At 38.6% G+C, this 19,889-nt stretch overlaps 1 protein-coding gene across 1 annotated transcript; it reads left to right on the top strand.

Moving 5' to 3' along the window:
- The first annotated feature begins 316 nt into the window (after nt 1-316).
- On the top strand, nt 317-19,882 carry LOC145781589 (uncharacterized). Its single transcript, XM_082593259.1, has 15 exons — nt 317-416; nt 6,328-6,391; nt 8,125-8,229; nt 8,618-9,709; nt 9,997-10,079; nt 10,413-10,541; nt 12,205-12,348; nt 12,847-12,997; nt 13,574-13,731; nt 14,448-14,541; nt 15,126-15,302; nt 15,579-15,776; nt 15,989-16,147; nt 16,524-16,676; nt 16,817-19,882. The coding sequence occupies exons 1-15, from the start codon at nt 352-354 to the stop codon at nt 17,273-17,275; spliced, it is 3,231 nt and encodes a 1,076-aa protein (XP_082449385.1). The 5' UTR covers nt 317-351; the 3' UTR covers nt 17,276-19,882.
- Nucleotides 19,883-19,889: the final 7 nt, after the last annotated feature.

Here is a 19,889-nt window from a genome sequence, read left to right as displayed (position 1 = left end):
CGCCGCAGTGTGCGCGCCTATTTGACTGGCGCCTAACTGTCTGCGTCTAAAAGACTTGCTCCCAATATTCCTACCCACAATTTTGTTGAAAATGCTCTCAGAATGTACCAAACTGAAAGTAATTTTTCAAAATTTTTTGGGGGGGACCACCCAGACCCCCCGCCACTTGGTGTAGCCTTCGGCGAACACACCATCGAGCTTCGCCCGTCAGCCGTCAACACCCTCCTTTCAAAATTCCTCACTACGCTACTGTCTCGCACTGTCAATATTTTGCCCCCCCATTTTTTTAAACTAATTTATTTTTCTTTCTCAAATTAAGAGTTGCAGCTGTAGACCTAACTTGTTACATGCATGATTATGGCAACACCCAAGAAGAAAGCAGTCCTCTTTTCCATGAAGACATCTTATTTGAAAAAGTATGTAATTTGAAAATTGTGCAACTTTGTTGATATGTCATCATTGTTGATATTGTAGTTGACATACTTCATGCTTCACAATAACACACAACAACAAATATAACTACCATACAAAAGCAAAGAAGTGTTTAATATCAAAGTGGCTATTTTTACCCACTTGTTGCTATGGTTACAATCAGGTGTTGCCAGAGTTAGGATTAAAGTTAGGAGGGGTTAAGGTAAGGGTTAGAGTTAGGAACAAGGTAGGGTTTTGATCTTTGCCCAGGACTAAAAAAATTCTCCAAAATACTGTACAAGTTTCTGTTTTCAACAGCTTTAAACTTCTCAAATTAGGGCAGAATTCCTTATTCAAAAATGATAAAAAAGGTATATACATTTTAATAGCTCATTTGGTTAATACAGCCAATGTAACAAAGGAAGATTGCTGAAATTGTAAGTAAAGCGGATGTCATTTTTATGACACTGTAACAAACCCCTGTTTTTACCCCAAATGTTATAACAACTAGAATTCTACTCTTAGCATCACAATACATGTGTTTCTACAAATTACTTGGACAAAGGATCATATTCATAAACATACAGTTCATTCACTGTCATCTTCACAGTCGTTGATACACCAAGGGGGGTTCCCATCAGAACCCCAGGTAACATTATGTTATTTTTTGCATATGTTTCAAATAATTTTTTAATTTTTGTTGCACTATACTGAACTTGCTTAAATTTATGACTCATACAAAGATCAGGAGAAAAATTGTTGCTATAAGTATGGCGGTAGATAAAAAAATTCACCTCTGGGATCCCTATGAGACCCCGCTTGGTATGTTAAGGGTTAAGCAACCGATTTTGAGCAAGGGGATGGAAAAATTAAGCATCCATGATTCTCGTAGTGTGAGTTTGAAGTGGTTCTGGGAGTGAGTTCTACTATCAAAGTGTGAGTTAAGCAACTCGTGTCAAGGGCAGCTCTCCATTCAGTGGAACCAAATGGGTGAAATGAAAAAGAAGCAACAACACTTCAAGAACAAGTGGAAATGATAGCTTAACCCTTTGGGTATGCGTTTGAACTATGTACTTTAAGGATAGGAGTCAAACTTGATTATGAAGTGAATCTGTTCAAGCTACTTCATACTGACTGGGAAGAAAGCTACATCGTCAACATCTATAAAGGTAAAGGGGATGCCCTTGATAGGGGTAATTGCAGAGGCTTGAAGCTGCTTGACCAGACCATGAAAATACTTCAGAGAGTGACAGAACAATTGATTAGGCAACAAGTGCAGATTGATGAAATGCAATTCGGCTTCATGCCAGGTCGAGGTACAACTGATGCCATCTTCATCATCCTTCAACTTCAAGAAAAACACCTTGCCGTAAACAAGACTCTCTATATTGCCTTTGTAGACCTAGAAAAATCCTTTGATCGAGTGCCAAGGAAGGTGATCTGGTGGGCCATGCGAAAGCTGAGTGTTGAGGAATGGCTAGTACGGTGTACAATCAATGTACCTGAATGCTAGGAGCTATGTGAGTGTTAGGGATGGACATAGTAACACTTTCAAAGTAGGCGTAGGTGTGCAACTGTGCATCAGGGTTCTGTATTGAGCCCACTGCTCTTCATCATTGTCCTGGAGGCCCTGTCACTTGAACTGTGCACAGGCTGCCCTTGGGAGCTGTTGTACGCTGATGACCTTGCCATTATCGACACCTCATTAGAGTCACTAGTTGACAGAACCGCCGCCTGGAAGAAGGGAATGGAAGCAAAGGGCCTAAGAGTGAATATGGAAAAGACCAAAATAATGATCTCTGGCATCAACTAGAACTCCCTAAGACAGGGTTTCCCAAACTGTGGTCTGCGGACCACTGGTGGTCCACGACGACTGCACAGGTGGTTTGTGGCGATATGACTAGAAATTAGAAAGTCACACATAATTTATATATATACGTTGTACAGTAGCCTATGTGCCCTGTCAAAGGTAATTGCCGCAGTTCTTTAGAACTTAAATGATTTCGAAAGCCTTTGCTATCCAGTATTGCAAATCTTACTTGTTGCACCTTCGTTGCAGTTAAAAAGTAGTTTACGAAAAATTCTCATATTCAACATTCTCATTTAACTTGTTGGTGTGAGGTGGTATGGGCATTTTTGAGAAGAGATGAAAATGATGTTTTGAGAAGAGTGCTGGAATTGCATGTGGAGGGTCGTAGAAAACAAGGAAGACCCAAAAAAACGTGGAAAAGGCAAGTTGAGAAGGAAAGCAGCAAGGTGGTCTTGACAAGAGATGACGCGTTAGACAGATTAATGTGGAGGCAGGGTGTGAAGGCAATTGCGGCACTTGGAGGTGAATCCGGCTACCCTCAGTAACGGGGGATATCACCGGATTAAAACTGGACTACTAGTAAAACTTGTAGAATGTGTATTTGAACTGCGAGAGGAGCTTTTAGTTGTCTTGCAAATGCACAATGCTGACTTGATGGCTTCACTAGTAGCCGACACAATTTGGCTTGGGAAACTTGCATACCTGGCAGGCATTTTTAACCTTTTAAACCAATTGAAGTTGTCATTTCAGGGAAGAGATGCGAACATTTTACTTACTCAAAACAAAATAACAGCATTCATAAAGAAACTCAACACATGGAAACCAAGGATAAATGATAATGTTGTGGATATGTTTCCTGTTCTGTGTGACTACATTACCAACAAATTCTTAATTAATACAGAGTTGATTTCTCTGACGTTACACAACATTTGGAATAGCTTTGTGCACATTTCAAGAAGTACTTTTTAAAAGAGACATATGAAAATTTTGACTGGATTTTAAACCCCTTTGTTGTTACAAAGACTGATCTGTCAGGACGCAAAGAAGAACCAGACTTTCTGTGGACCCTGATTTACCAGTTTGCCTTTCACAAATAACTCTGAGAATTGATGGCTTATGCAATAGGAAGCAATCCCATCCGTCCCATTGATGTTGCCAGTTTTTTAAATAAACAAAATTCGATTTTATTCATTTTTACATTTGTATTGGGGTCCGCGAATAAACAGATTCACAAATAGTGGTCTGTGGCCCAAAAAAGTTTGGGAAACCCTGCCCTAAGAAGATCAGAAAAGCACCCTTGCTTGGTATGCCTAAGTGGAACTGGTAGAAACTCTATCTTTTGCACCAATTGCTCCCACTGGGTCCACAAAAAGTGTAGTGGAATTAAAGGGTCACTCAGACCGGACCCACACTACTCATGCCCACGCTGTCAGGGCATAGCAAGACCAATAGATGGCAGGCCGGTAAGCGAGGTTGAGGTTGAATGTGGCACACTTGAAGTGGTAGCTGACCTTTGCTACCTTCGTGATACCATGTCTTCTGGAGGGGGGTATGAGCATGCAGCTATAACGCGGTGCAAGACAGCCTGGAAAAAGTTTAGGGAACTTTTTCCTATCCTCATAAGCAAGCAACTTCCTGCTGCAACCAGAGGTCAAGTTTACTACTTTTACAGTTGTGTGAGAAGTGTCATGCTCTATGGCTCTGAAACGTGGACTACTTTAGCAAGCATCGTCAAGCGCCTACAACGTAATGACAGAGTGATGGTAAGATGGACCTGCCTAGTCAAGCCTGAAGACAACATCCAGTTTGAGATCTTCTATCAAAGCTCAAATTAAAAGACATCAGTGAAGTCCTCCAATTAGGCAGACTGAGATGGCGTGGTCATGTTGAGCGCAGCTCAAGCTGGATCTCACAGGTCAGATGTGTCAACATCGCAGCACAGCGAGGTCAAGGTAGACCAAAACTTTCTTGGGAAGAACTTGTAAAACGTGACCTGCCAACCCAATAAATCGCGAGGTGTGGAGGGGAACACTTTGTTCTCGACAGACAGACAGGCCACACCCTCGACATGAGGATTAATTCATGGCCTGTATAATCAAAATTGGTTGATGATGATACTACAGGAGTGTGTAAATCAAATTTGCCAACAGTATTTTGGCGAGTAACAAAAGCTGTTGTACACTTTTTTCGTTCTTTTATTTACTGGTATTTGTTTTTTTGTGGCGATTTTGTTAAGATTAATTGACAAATTTACTTTTGAACAAACGATATTCACTACGATGCATTAAACTAAGTTTAACACAAGCATGCAAATGTTGAATGGCTAGTACGGATAGTACAATCAATATACTTGAATGCTAGGAGACAGATACAGCGACATTTTCAGAGTAGGTGTACGACTGTATGTACATCAGGATTCTGCATCAAGCCTGCTACTCTTGAGCAATAAGTGACCTTTGTTCGTTACAAGAGGAGGAGCAAGAGGAAGAGGATGGGAGTAGTGGTCCGTGACTGAGACACCATTTTTGTAAGTGGTCCTTGAATGTCAAAAGGTTGAGAGCCTCTGCCATAGACGATAGGCCAGTAAGCAAGATTGAGGTTGAAGGTGGCACACTTGATGTGGTAGCTGATTTTTGCTACCTTGGAAATACCATGTCTTCTAGAGAGGGGTGTAAACTTGCAGCCATAACACGGCGCAAGTCAGCCTGAAAAAAGTTCAGAGAACTTCTCCCTATCCTTACAAGCAGGTGCCTTCCTGCTGCAATCAGAAATCAAGTTTACTTTACCTGCATGAGAAGTGCATGCTCTTTGGCTCCGAAACGTGGGCAACACTAGCAAGCACCATCAAGCGCCTACAACGTAATGACATAGCGATGGTAAGATGGACCTGTCTGGTCAAACCTGAAAACAGCATCCAGTTTAAAGTTCTTTTATCCAGTGTTAAAATAAGAGCGCAGCACTCGCAGCAGCATCAGTGACGATTAATTCATGACCTGTATAATCAAAATTGGTAGATGATGATGAAGAATGTGTTTTGACATTTTCTCTCTGAACAATTGTTTTTCCGTCTTTCAAATTCTCGACCCGTTGTGCAGTGCTGCGTGATCCAGTTTTCATTTCATGTGAGCAAGATCAGCAGTTTGTTCAATTGTTTAGATCAGACCACACTTTTGTTATACTGTCTGTTTCTCAAATACTTTTTATACAATGTAATATTTTCTATTAGGGTGATAAGGGCTACATGTGTAGCTGAAAACGTTTGCTGTATTTTATTTGTATGATGTCAAATTATGGCTAACAATTTAACAAAACAAAAGATGAACTTCACTGGACATATTTTGAGAGGATCGGAAAGACAGAGCTCATCAATTGGTTATAAAAGGCATGGTGAAAGGAAAGAGGTGCAAGGGAAGAAGGAGACAAACTTGGGGAGATAATGTAAAACAGTAGGCTGACTTGTCAAGCATCGGAGAAGCAATAAGAGTAGAGGAAGAAAGTGACTTGTGGAAGCATTTGACAGCCCATCTTTGTCTTGGAGACAGCACATAATGATGATGTTAACAAACCTCATTTAACCACACAAATTTATGGGTCGAAGCATTACAACAACAATGTATGTTTATAATTTGTGTGAGTAAGCTCTTAGCAAGAACAAAGGGTATTTATAGCAGATGAAACGCCTTTGAGAAGGGTTCTGACTTGTTGTTGTATGGTTGTTACTTCTAAATGAGAACTGATCTGTTTTAGGGTGTTAAACAGAAATTACAGTACAGTCTTTTACATTATAGTCTTTTTCACAAATTACAGTAGCACATGTGTGATTTTTGTCAAGAAGGTTTTACTTCTAATGTCATTCATTTGTATTTACATTTCAAAGTTTTACATTTGTTTTCTGTTCGATACAAAAACATTGTCATCCCAATGAAAGCCTTGATGGAAATTGATGTAGACTGGCACTAACTGTGTGCTGCAAGCTTTATGTTTATACTGTGTAGTTTACTTTTCGTTTCAGAAGGTACTTTTCGCTTGCATTGAATATGTTTCAATTGCTTTTGACTGGTTATTTGTATCATTGTGTGGATGACGCTATCCTTTTGTTTTTGTAGGAGCAATATCACAAAGTATTTCTCTTCTAAATCTTCTGAAGAAGATTCATTGTTGTCTGGAAAGGTACTTGTCATAATTCAACTGCACCTTTTGTTTGTTTAACAACCATCGGATTACAGTCCACAGGGTAACATGTATTAGTCTGACTCAATAACTACACAGAATGTCAAATGAGCAAATATTTGCTTTTGTTTGTGAATGCTGTTACTAAAAGTTTAAGTAAATGTGCATCAATAAAGCGCTTAAAACAGAGAAAAGTAACCATTTTTATATTGCTGTTACTGCAAAGTGGCATTATTATTATTGTATTTCCAGGTTTTATAATTCCCATTTTCAAAACAGTTAGTGAAGCGGTTTTGTAACCAAAACTAGCCAATAGTAAATATTAGTAACAAACTGTTAGCGAGAAGTTGAACATTGGCCAACAAATCAGTCCAATTGTTTCAACGTTTCCGCGCTGATTGAAAAGGACTGATTTACCGGCTGAGATGTTTTCAGGTGAAAAACTCTTCACAGTTGTGGTGCTTGCAGTTATTTTTGCTCAAGTTTCGATTGTTATTTTGTTGACAAACCCTCCGCCTCCGCAAACTGCCGTCGTCATCACAGGTTGTTGAGCTTCCGTTAAAACGTCACGTGTGCGTAAAGCACTCGAACTAACTATGAATCGAATTAACTTCGCATCTGCTTGTAGCAAAGCGTTATTCGCTATCGCAATTCACTTGTAAGCTAACCACAGTCAGATAGGAGAGTGCAGCCCAGGTGACGAAATCAGTCAGTTTTTACATTGATCAATGTAAAAATAACGGGTTTTGCTGTCTGGACAGCTGCGACCATTGTTACTCATCAGATAGACTTTATTGCAGAAAGCAAGCAAAATATCTTTTCATACTGAAATGCTTGGGTGTTCATCAGGGTATCGTTTCTAACAAAGTTGCTACGTTCATCTGGTGAAAGTAAAAGTAACAATAAACAGGTTGATTTATTGCTTCACTGACGTTTCACAAAATAAAATTTACAAAGTTATATACTGCAGTGCGGTGGAAGGCAAGAATCCATTCCGCAGTAGCCTACATACCTGTGTAAATTTTATTTTGTATGTTATTCGCTCTGAGGAAGCGCATTGTCATGGTGCGCGAAACGTCAGTGAAGCAATAAATCAACCTGTTTATTGTTGCTTATTACTTTCATCACATGAACGTTGCAATTAGTGCTAGAAACGTATCACTCGGTAGTGGGTCAGTATTCAGTAATCAGTATGTGGTTAATTGATCAAATCACTCATATCACGTAAATTTCCGCAAGAAACCATGATGAACGCGTTATAAACGTTTGCTTATTCCGTGTGGTATGCTCGCGATTGAGAATGAATGACAGCCAAGACAGATACACTTCTTAGCAAACATGCGAAGATAGTTTCACTGAAGCGTTGTGCGAGAAAAGCAAACAGCGTCTCAATATTTTATGAGCAGTTAGGCGCAAACACAAGCGAAGTTGCGTAATTTCAACTCGTCAAGAACAGATACGACTAGGGATTAAAAATGCACAAAATTTTAGTATTGCAAAACTTCGTGTCAAAGTTCGGCTTAGAAATTGGAAAGATCTCCGCTATGCAAGAAAACATGAATTTGTGCTTCTGGTGATTCTTACATTTTTAGTTCGTCTTTTAACTGACATATGGCTTATAGTTTCTTGAATCGTTACAAAATCGAAAGCCTGAAATGCTTTTTGAAGTGCAATCGTTGGATTGTCCTTAACATCTTATCTTGCAGCTGTCAACATGCTCTAACACTTTGCAGAACCACCACACAAAAGAAACACATACGAAACCAAACTACCTCGTATTGAACGATACTGTTGTTTTGATGGATAGCGATGATAGCGACGAACAGCAGATGAGCCGGGTAAGCTTCACTGTTTGATTGTTTACAAGAGATGCTGTTTCATATGTTGATATGCTGATCTTTATCCCATTTTGCTTCAGCAGTTAGCATATACAGTATATATACTATTTATTGGTACAAACGCGTCAGGAAATTATCGCTACATTAAACAAAACTAACTTAATGAAAGACGTTAGTGTAAACTACCCACCTTGTAAACTACATAATGGTTTTAAAAACACACTCCCTTGTGGGTAAAACGGACACTTTTTGTTTGTAAGGAAAACAGTTTAACGTACCTAGGTATGCGCACTGGAATAATATTACTTTGTACTGCTGGTAGATTTATAACAATTACTTTTTCAGTACAAATATTTAAAGTATTACTTTTTCAATACAAATATTGCAGAAAGATACGGAGCCTCGCGAAAAGGATTCTACACGAAAAGGTGTATCTGCCACATTACCCACTGTTATTTCGAGTGCAGCATCAAATGTAGCCATAGATGAGCATTCTGAAAAACTTAAACCTTGTCCGAATGGAAAGAGTTTACCGCAGGAAAAACATAATATCTTGTGCGCTTTTGACTCGAATTCAAATAGCTCAAACAAAACACACAGCAACCTGAGCAAATGCTTTGCCAAAAGAAATTTGCCCTCTCCCTGCAAAAACGTGTCCTCACAATCTTCCACTCCGACAAAGGTTGACTCTCCTCGAAGCCAAAATTACTCTCCCAAGTGCGCTGAAAAAAACGATTCAATTTCTGGTGTAAAGCGAAAGCAATTGACTCTGGACTTTTGTTTTGACTCTAAAAAGCAAAAACGTGAAAGACCGCATAAAGACAGAAGTTTTTTTCAGTCCTTTTCATCAATGTTTGGCCAACACATGCCAAGCGGTGCATCGTCGCAAAGAAGTTTTTCAAATGTTACTGAAAGCACTCAAACCACAATTGTTGATCTCACTGAAGGCAACGTTGGTCAAAAAGAAGACTGCTCAAAAAATGGACTTGTTAAGAAAAGTGACGCTTTAATTGATTTGACAAGAAACGAATTTGTAAGCTTGAGAAAAATAAGTTCTGATAGTGAGGTGAAATCTGCTGAGTATGAAACGGGTTATGATTCGATGACGGAAAATACGAAAGCGCATGCTTCTGACGACCTAGCTGATATGTACAGTTTGTTTGAAAATCCCGCTCCAGAAGATTCCACTGCAAATGCATGCATGTCTTCCACTGACGATGTTTTCCCCGTGTATTCCAACGATCTGAAAGAGCACATTCATTTCTCCCGAAATTCTCCACCTTCAGAGAAGAATATTTCCTTCCCGAGTTGTCGGAAGAGCAACATTTCCTGCTGTAGCAATGCCTCCTCCACTGATAAAGGAATCGGCTCTGATGATGAAAGAAGCTTTTTCGATTTAATAGACACGGATCCGTCTCCTGAACCAAATCACTCGTTTTCTCATGAAGAAAGTATTACAAAAGAACCGAGTAGCATTGAGGTATGTACGTACAGGGTTTTGTTTTCAACTACTACATGTTGTTTCTTCCATGCAAAATTTTTCAAAGCATTGTTGATTGTTTATGTTCAGATTCAAAGACAAATTTATATTTTTAAATGATGACTAAGCTTGTCAGTGACTAAATGAGTAACTCTAAAATAACTTCATTGTTGATCCCAATTAACAGCGTAGGCTAAGTCATTTTTACACTGATTCAATGTCTGGTAAGTTGGATCAATTTAGTAACATTCCTCAGCGGTGTAATGTTTGGCAACTTACCATTGTAGGACATACCTGAAACAAAAGAGTCACAAAAAGAAATTACTTCCAGTACGCGGCTTGATAAAATTCTGAACGACAAAAAGAAAAAGTGAGTTATAAATAGCCATTTGTTTTATTGTTGTAATTTTAGATTCTTCTTTTGGTAATTTCGAACAAAACAATCGACGCTGGCAATAAACTATTGGCGGAACAAGATTTATAAATGTGGCCTTAACCACTTTGCAACTCTGACACTTTTTGTTAACTTGTCAATATTTGTATATTGCTTAGAAGCGCTGGATGGTTTCTGTATTTCTTAGAGTTTAATTTTATTGAATCTAGATATTTTTTGTGAAATATTCTGTGACTCTCACTAGACGATATTTTCGCGTGTGTCGCAACTTTGTCTTTGATCCCATACCAGCTAAAGTCTTGTTTTCAGTGAATCATTGAAAGTCATCGAAGAGGAGTTATTACAATACGTGAAGAATGGGGGATTTTCGCGTTGTTTGAACGAGATCAGCGACGAAGATTGCGACCACGATGAAGATGAATACAGCGGACTGGAACGGTATGACATTGTTTGAGTAATTTACAGACTGACTTTTCCTGTTCATCAGAATCAGAAACTATTCCTGTTCATCAGTTCATCAGAACTTTTTTCGCTTATGTTATTTCCCACTGATGCATTTTGTAAAAAGGATTTTTATGTATGTTTTTTCTACCATGTACCATTGCTGCTTTCACGCGACTGCTGAACTGTGAGGTAAGAACAAGTGGTGCTGATGGGAGTAACTGGTCTATTTCAAGATACATGTAAATTTTAAAATATGGACCGAGCAACGTTCTGTACCGCACCTATATGCTGCAACCGTGACGTAGACTGCAACACATAACTTATCTTAACGTGCTTTTAGCCAAAAGTTTTTTCAAATGCTTATCAGATTTGTACCCAGACAGTAACTCAACCGCTTTTTACTTTGATTCAACGTCTGTAGACAATTACAATGTAAAAAACGGTTGATTTGCTTGCCGGGAAATGTATTTCCACGAATTTGCATTGTGAAAAGGAAATTTGTGAGTCATCAGATAATTCTTTTGGTTGCCACAATCTCACAAAACGTTCTGTAGAAGATAGATGGAATTTGGTCGACACAACCAGCAAAGTTGTCCTTTTTATATTACTAAGCGTTGAAACTATATAAAAAGTAGCAACTTAAACTACCAAGGACAAAATTTCCAGAGTCTAGAAAAACCAGCGTGTTTGCATATTTCGTTCGTTTAGAATAGATGAACTCCCGGTACAACAGGGTTGATCTGTTTAAACCGGGGCAGTTTAAACCGTCCGGTTAAAACCAGTTAAAAACCTGGTTTAAACCGGGCAGTTTTGACCACCTATTACTGGTCAAAACCCCTTTAGTGTATGAATCAAGTTGCTTTTCAAGTGAATTAAAAATATTACCCTCCATGTTTAGTAATGATGTTCAACTATATTTTGTTTTGATGAACAATAACCTAAATGCTGGATTTGGAACAAAAAATATTCAATTTCTCTGTTTATTTTTGATATTTCAATCAGTTGGTTATTTTAATTATTGAGAAAATTCAAATTCTAAAAATAAGTTTCTGATAAATAAATATATAGTTTCTGATAATTTTTGATAGTTTCTGATAAATAAAGATGAATAATCTTTCGTACGAATTTTACAGGCAGCCATCTGTGGCTGCCTGACAGGTCGGTATTGGCGGCCATTAATGAAAGTTCAGGCGCCGTGGCCGCCAGCTATTTCGAGGCCTGCATATCAAAATGGTCACAACTCACAACTGCTTTTATATTTCCTAAATAGCCCATAGCCCAGGTAGCCGACCATTCACTACATAAAAATATTTTTTTGGGTTTTGACAACTTTTGACCGGTTTAAACCTGGTTTTCACCGGTTAAAACTTGTTAGAGATCAACCCTGCAGTACAACGATTGACTCTCGCCTGTGGGTCGAGAATCTAAGGTACACACCAATTGCAGGAGTGACTCAAGGTGCTAACACCAGATTACCAGAATATGCGAATGTCGACGTGTGTCCGAATGTAGCATATGGGCTGTCATGTATTCATTAATCGCCCTTCTCGTTATAAGCAGTTAATCCTTAAAATACTGCCTGAAATGCGGGAAACAATAGAAATTAGTAGTTTCATGATAATTCTGTAGATTACTTTTAATACTTCTTAAATTTCAGCATGATCAGCTCAACTGAAGACTGTCAGGGTCTAGAAGAACGACATAAACCTGTAAAGCTGTTTTCGGGGAAACGACTATATTTCTGTTACTGTCCTCACAGTATCACCAGCGGTGAAAACGTTCTCCCGCATTTACTTTGTGGGTAAGTTCCATCCTTAAAAGTGGGTATTTTTGTATGCAATATGATATAAACGTTTTGCAACAGACACTCTTTGCAAAAACTCCGTTTTTTTCAATTTTTTTTGTTGTGATCAGCAGTTGATGTTGCCTAATTTGTGAACATAACCCGAGTGAGACTTTGTCCTAGTCCAAATCACTCATTTTTTTTACATTAATTTGACGATAAATCTATTTAAAAAGTGCATGATTTGCGAGCCAGGAGTACGTGTCTGACAACAAATTTCGAGTTCTTGTGAGGTGTATTTTTCCGTTAAAGCATGGGTAGGGCTATCAATGCATCCCAACCTTAAAATCAATCCGAGCCAAAAATCAATGTTTCAGCAATTTTTAAAACAACTCTGTCACAGAACGTTTATGCTGCTCTGTTGTATTCGTGCTGTTTATGAATTCTCCATCTGCACCTTTTTTTAATAATTATTATTGATCAGACGAATTTGAGCACTGTTTGTTGCATTTTCAGACTAGATTTGAGAGCCCAGTTGATTTTCATCAACGAAAACGCAAAGCTTGTCGAACAGCACATTGCCTTGCACCACCAAGATGAAGAAGCACACATGCCGGCTCGTCATGTTGCTGAAAAATCCACATCATTGATGGAATGGCTGCTGCAGGTGGATTGTGTTCTCTTTGTATATACTTTGGAGAAATACTTAATATTTTAGGTTCTGCTAACAATGTGGTCTTGCTGGTTTTGTTATACAAAAATTATATTGGATAAGCAAATTTTCAATTGACGAACACCGTGTGATTTTGGTAGTGCTTGTTTTTCACCGGCACTTACTGTTCTTTGCCCAATCAACAAACCAATTTTATGCAGACGTTGAACCAATCTAAACACGGATTGATATTTTGGCTGGGATAATTGCACCATTGCTTCTAATGTAACGCGTTTATCTTGTCTCATATGCTGACCACTTTGATTTTGCTCTTGATTTTGTAGTGTCTCCCTGTTATGCATTGTACACTGTACAGTGTATGGAAAATTCCTTCATTGCGTTTCTTTATGAAACTAAGTAATCTTGACGAAAATATCGCAACAGCAGCACCAACAACACCTCTAGATGTAAATTGATTGTACATTTCTGGCAACACAGTTTTTCTATTCTGTTTATGTGGCACAGTTGCAAAATTTCATAAGAAGTCGTTTCCATTGCTTTAATTCGCTGAGAGCTTGACTTTTCATTCAGGTGTTGGCAACAAATACAGACGCTGTCAACTTGAAGTTGGCCGAAGCCGCCTACCTGTCGTTGTCTGTTAATTGTAATCTTGAAGTCAACACTACCCAAGCTTTTTACAAAGCCATCGCAAACTTGGGAGTCAGAAAAAAATATTGCATACCTATCGGGTGAGCTATTAACTTTTACAAAGCGTGATGACGCAATGGTACAATTTAGATAGAGAGGCTACTTTTTTCAACCATAAACAAGCGAACTCAGCAACGACATGATAAAACATGATATTTTACATGATAAAAAAAAAATTGTCGGCGTTTTCGGTTGTCAATGTAACCTTTGTCAAGTCTTTTATTTAATGTAGAATCAGTTTCTTTGAAAAGCTTGATGAGGGCTAGACAGGCGAAAACGTTTGCTATTTTTGTTTATGTGAAATGCTATGTTGTTGCTGAGTGTCATCTGCTTATGTCGCGATAGTTTACACTTCTCGCTGCAGAATGAAGAAATGTGGAACTTAACTTCAATGGCTTGAATATTCTTAAAATCTTTTAAAACAATTATATTTTTTGCCACTACTGAGTAGCATGATAGTTGACACGCAACATCTCTTCGACTTTAAGCGGACCTTTTCTGAAAACCTTTCGAACTTTCACAATGTTGAAGGCTTCTACAAAAACACGAAGCTATTATAAATTAGGAAGATGCTTCACATAGTCTGTTTGGATGATTTTGGCCTTGCTTTGCTAGTGTAAGCTTAAGTTAACTTTAGTTGTTTGGGCAATGTACTGTATTTCTAATGGGGCTAGAAGATTTTTCTGGCTCTTGGGCTGACGAAGAAAAACTTTGTGATGACGTAGAAATATGTGTGACGACATATTTTGTATCATAGATTTTCTGGAAAAAAGTCATCAACTTGCCAAATGTGCAGAAGTAATGCAATTCATTCTTTTTCTGCATTTCGACGGCTGCCTTTCATTTTAAGGGTAAGATATTGCAAATATCATGTAACAAGCTGTTTTTGTATATCATAAAGTTTAATTTGTAAAAAAAAGCTAGTAAGCAATGCATTGAGATGGCCCTAGTTCTAAGAAATTATGTGATAATGTTCAAGACTAGTTAGCATGTACCAGCTGTTTTTGCAACAAGTTCAATTTGTAAAAAAAGTTTAGCATTGCATCGGAAAAGCCTCGGTTGGGGTGAAATTGCTTTTCTTCATTATTGACCATATAATGGCTGTTGCATTTCAAGTAAGTTTACAGCTTTACAAAGTCAGTGCCTTTCAGTTGTTCCCATTCTTAAACTTTGCCTTGAATAAATGAGTGAGATGTATACGCCTATCCGATTGAGGGAAGTTCTGTTCAAAGTTTTCATTCAGGAAATTTACTTGAAACACCGAAAGACTTAAGTCTAAACAGTCAACGTCATAGTACGTTGATCGTCTTATTCAATGATCATATCACGGACCACGGTTATCTGAAGACTTTTGATGTTGCATTTTTATTAATGCGAAAAAAACTACAAAAATTCTTTTGTTAAGTTTCTCAAATTTTTTTCTTTTTCGCTTTAGGTGTTACGTCACTTTTTGACACGTCACCCCCACGCATCGTCTGACATGGAGCTGCGTCATCTGGTTGTTTTATTCCTACTGCTTTTATCGGAAACTCACCCAGATGTACGCCTGCACAATCTTGTCAGCAATTTGTTGATGAATATTTTAGATGCAGTACGTGAATGGAAGGTGGTTGTAAGTACTTTGTTTGTTCACTTCCTAGACAGCAAATTCGTCATCTTTATATTGATTCAACGTCTGCATGGTTTGAAATTTTTTGCTTGATATATTCGTATATGCTAACTGTATGGCAAAAGTAGCTTTGAAATTTAATCAATGAGAATTCACTCGTGGTGGCTTAGCCCTTTTACATTATCGTTTTTTTTTTCATGTTTTACTCACCACTCAACGCTACATGAATCCAGTTTGAATATCTGTGTGCTGGTTTTCAGTAATTATATATCTGTTCAGCGCTATCTGCTCGTGAAAGATGTGATAAATACCATCAAAGACATCCACACTCTTTATCACGTCGTGTCCGTTCTACCAACCACTTCCCAACGAAGTTTGGAGCTCCGTCGCTGTATTGCGTTGGCGCTGCTACGGAAACACGTCGAGGGCGTTGACATCCATCACCGGCTTAACGGAACAGATACCGACAATATCGAGGTTATTCCCCGTTCGTCCTAATATTTTGAGCACGAGAATCTTTTACGACTGTACATAAGGCTGCTATAACCAGCTGGGAATTTCATAATTCTTAAAAGAGTTAGAGCTGGCTTTAGCGAGATGGGAATCAGCCTTAATTTGGTATAATCTAAGTGGCATTCTAGTTGCGTTTAATTTTTTGCAACAGCAGGATGATGATAAAACAATTTCAGGTGATTGAACGCCTAGCTTCCCAACTCACAGTCGGTAATGTGGAGCTGATGCTTAAGAAACACAACGCTGGTGCCACCAATTTGACAGTGTACAATACCCTTTGGTTTTGTGTGTTACTTCTGCAATCCTGTGTTGGCGACATGAATGCAAAGCGCAAGGTATGTACTGCCGTTCGAATATCAAGTTAACGGCTTGACAACACATTTTATTTTGAATCTTTGTTGATTTTGTATGTTAAGTGTAGTCGGTTTGTAGGCAACGTGGTTTTCTTCGCGGCGACAAATTTTATTCCATTAACGACGTTTCAAAACGAAATTTGTTTTTAAAAACTTAATTCAAAGCTAACTGATATCAAGGCGAAATGAAATTTTGTTTCAAGTCCTCAATTTTGGAGTGGTAAAAAAGAAAAACAACAAAAAAATTTCGTGATGCTTCTTTTGTGTTTGGAAAATTATTTTTGTGTCAAATTTGCGCTGAAACATTAGCTGCATATTTATTATTTACGGTTACATGTTACTGCAACTTTTTGCGCAGGAAAACTTGGAAGGCATTACCCAATCTTTCCGTTCGCTTAACCTCGATATCAAAGAAAACGGCAATCTGTACTGCTCTGAAATCAAACACCATATCCGCTTAACAACGGCCGTGGCAGAAATCCACCTGCACAAAATGCACAAGTCCCAAATGGTAAGAACATTGGCCTCCTTGCTGTTTTCAAAAAGAATTTGAAATTTTGACTCTTGCTCGTTTTCATATCAAGACAATCTCTTTCATATCACTGAGATATTGTTCGCAGCTTCATTTCTATCACGTTGTTTTACGTTTAGTACCAAACGGAGATCTTCAAATACCTGCGGGCTGCCAAAGTGAAAGAAGAAATCGTCGATGTCATCGATGACACCGATTCTGAAACCGACGACACCGATTCTGTCTCGTCGTTTTGCAAGCTTGACGACAACAGCAACCAGGAGCAGCTATTCGCGGAAATTCCAATTGAAAATATGGAAACTATTTCACCGCATGACGACGCAACCCACGAGAATGTAACTTATCCTCTCCACGAATGCCCATTGCGGTTGAAACTAGACAGTAACCTGCAGCCTGAGTCCCAGTCACTCAGCCTTCCATTGACGCCAGTCGTCGACCGTGCGCATAACGATTCCGATTTATCGGATGATCTCAAAGAGCAAGTGGAGTTCATGAAATTATTGCATTTATCGCTATCGGATGAAGCGAACACGAAGTTTTTCGAACACTTGGACCGTCAACCATGGATTCAACACTGAGAGTTTCTCTTGAGCCATTTTCAATGCAAACTGAACATAAACATTAAACAATCAAGTGTGCCGGACAATAGGATCAGTTCTTGAAATTGCAAACTCAGTCGAATTTATTGAACGAATCTATATTTGCAAACGATATGAAACCACAATATGCCTAAATAGAAATTGGGTTTAGTCATTGGATTTTGTTAGAAAAAATATTTCATTTGTTTTACCACCTGAAATAATACTACGAGTTTTACTGCTCATAATTCTGTGTAGCCCATCCCAGCTCGTGAGCTCTCCCTGTTACGTCGTTGAAATAACGTAAAAATAAAACCATTTGTAAGTTGGGAATAATTTCGTTTTTTGCAATGGTTCCCCCCTTCACAGTGGGCACCCGCTACTTTGAAAGTAACAGGCTATTGCTACAATATGCCAAAAGAGCAGCGCTTCTGCTACCAGTCAATGAAAAGTAGCGCGCTACCGCTACTCAGATCAAAAGAACACGCGCTCCCGCTACTTTTGTGTTGAGTTGACACTGGAAAGCTTTATGAAAGTACCTTGTGAAGTCAAAATGACCCCAAACAGGAATATCATGTTTCAGTAGCCTACCACATTCGCTCACACCACCATTTCAACGCTGTTATGGAAAACACGTTCTAATTTAAATTTTATGCACGCCATTGCTTTCATCAAAAAATTTATAAACACGATTTCTTTTTTCACTTTAAATTGGAAAGTAGCTGAAGTACGACTTCAGCAAATGTACCCCTTTCCGCTACTGCTGGGGAAAAAGTAATGTCGCTATAACAAAAATGTAGTGCCGCTAATGTTACGCTACCAAAAAGTAGCCGCGCTACAACCACCTCTGGTCATTCATAAGGGGGACGCTGCACATTTTATTTATAGACCAGTGAGAATAACGCCGTTTAAAAGGTTGAACAAGTCATTTTGGTTTGAAATTCCTCTTATTTTTTTAACATTCCTTTTTATGCCCATCTTTGTACGGTATCTTGGGAGTGAGTATCTAGGCCACTTGGCCCTTGGGAGTATCTAGCCAACCAAATCTGATCGGTCGTTCTGAAGTCATGTCCAGACTGCACAAATTGCCATCTCAGCAGTCAATTCTAACGCAACTCCACAGCTCATGAATTACAGACGATATTCTAGCTCGGTTCATGCTTTTCAACCAACGGAAGCTTTTTAGGATGGTTGTGAAGCGTTTTAACTTATCGCAATTTTCTTCGATTAAAGCTTAAACTTTCCATCGTCAAAAATAGAACTGAAGAAACTATGCAAATACTTTCTGTCGAATATTTCGATTCTAACGAACAGAAAACCCGAAACAAATTTTCACAACTGATCGCCCGACCAAGTCTCAACTGGGTTCTTTAACATCGAATTAGTTTCACATGCATCAATAAATTGCACGCGTTGTGAGGTTGTCCACAGTATGTTGTTTCTTGCATGGGGAAACTTCAATATCATTGGATGCCCTTGTGGGTTGTCATGTTTGTAGGCTTTTTGATTAGATGTGGTACATGTTAATGTTATGAAAAATTTAAAGCTGGAGTTTAAATACATGGCGCTTGTATGTGATTTTTGCGCAATATTGCATTGTGGGCCTAACACTACAGTAATTTGTGAAGAAGCGTTAAATCGGCTGCCTAGAAACTACAGTAATTATTAGGTTATTCGTGAAAATAAAGAGCAAAAACTGATAGGCGCGGCTGCTCGTAGTGATTTGTTCATCTTGCCTTTCACTAGTAGTCGGTTTACAGGGTACATGACGTCAATTGGTACATGAGAACCATAGAGCCATTTGAAATTATTTTGCTGGCTTTAGCTTTGGCTCTAAAATTTTGCGATAGATATTGTAGTTTATCTTAACTAGATACCAGCCACTACAGTGTATGCGCATATTTCCATCAATCGTTAAATACTTGGAGTGTTAGGTTATTATTTACATCTAAGTGTCAGTAGGACTCGACCATTTTCATTCCTTTGTTTGTTTCGCTAAGTTTTGATAGTCACGTTGCCTGGAATATTTGTGTTGGTTTCATGTTGAAAATAACATTCAAGCTGTGTGGAATATGAGCAATGAAGTTGAATAAGCTTTCAACACAATGTTGACCCTTTTCCGAAACTTAAACTGTGGGAGAATGACTTCCAAAACATCGTAGACCCATTGAACGCTTTGGCAACGTTCAAATATTACGTAACGCTTTTTTTCCGAATTTTTGACCCCCCCTCCCCCATGTAACGCCAACGTAACCCTTTTTTCAATCCCCCCTCCCCCATGTAACGCTTTTTCACTACGAATTCAGCACAAAAAACTACCATTCCGTACTCGAAAGCGTTACGTAACGTTTTGCTTGAACCCCCTCCCCCCCGATGTGACGCTAACGTAACGCTTTGCATAAACCGCCCTCCCCCTCGAAGGCGTTACGTAATATTTGAACGTTCCCTTTGTGAATTCTCGATTGATTCCTATTTATTCACCGTATTATTGAGTTGCACTTTCGGCTATGTTTTGCTACTTTTTTTACCGTAGCTAAAATTTTCTTCCCATTCTCAACTATTTTCTTCGCTTGTATTTCTACAAATACAAACTCTCCTCACTCCTGACTTTGTG

The sequence above is a fragment of the Aplidium turbinatum genome, chromosome 13 (assembly GCF_918807975.1).
Source record: "Aplidium turbinatum chromosome 13, kaAplTurb1.1, whole genome shotgun sequence".
Classification (NCBI taxonomy): Eukaryota; Metazoa; Chordata; class Ascidiacea; order Aplousobranchia; family Polyclinidae; genus Aplidium; species Aplidium turbinatum.
This window is presented reverse-complemented; position numbering and strand designations above follow the sequence as displayed.

What these genes read in the sequence shown, in the direction of transcription:
- LOC145781589 (XM_082593259.1), top strand. Translation starts at nt 352, where the DNA reads ATGATTATGGCAACACCCAAGAAGAAAGCAGTCCTCTTTTCCATGAAG. An exon ending in ATTCATTGTTGTCTGGAAAG is followed by an intron (nt 6,392 to 8,124) that starts GTACTTGTCATA and finishes AACACTTTGCAG; the next exon opens with AACCACCACACAAAAGAAAC. An exon ending in AAGAACCGAGTAGCATTGAG is followed by an intron (nt 9,710 to 9,996) that starts GTATGTACGTAC and finishes TTACCATTGTAG; the next exon opens with GACATACCTGAAACAAAAGA.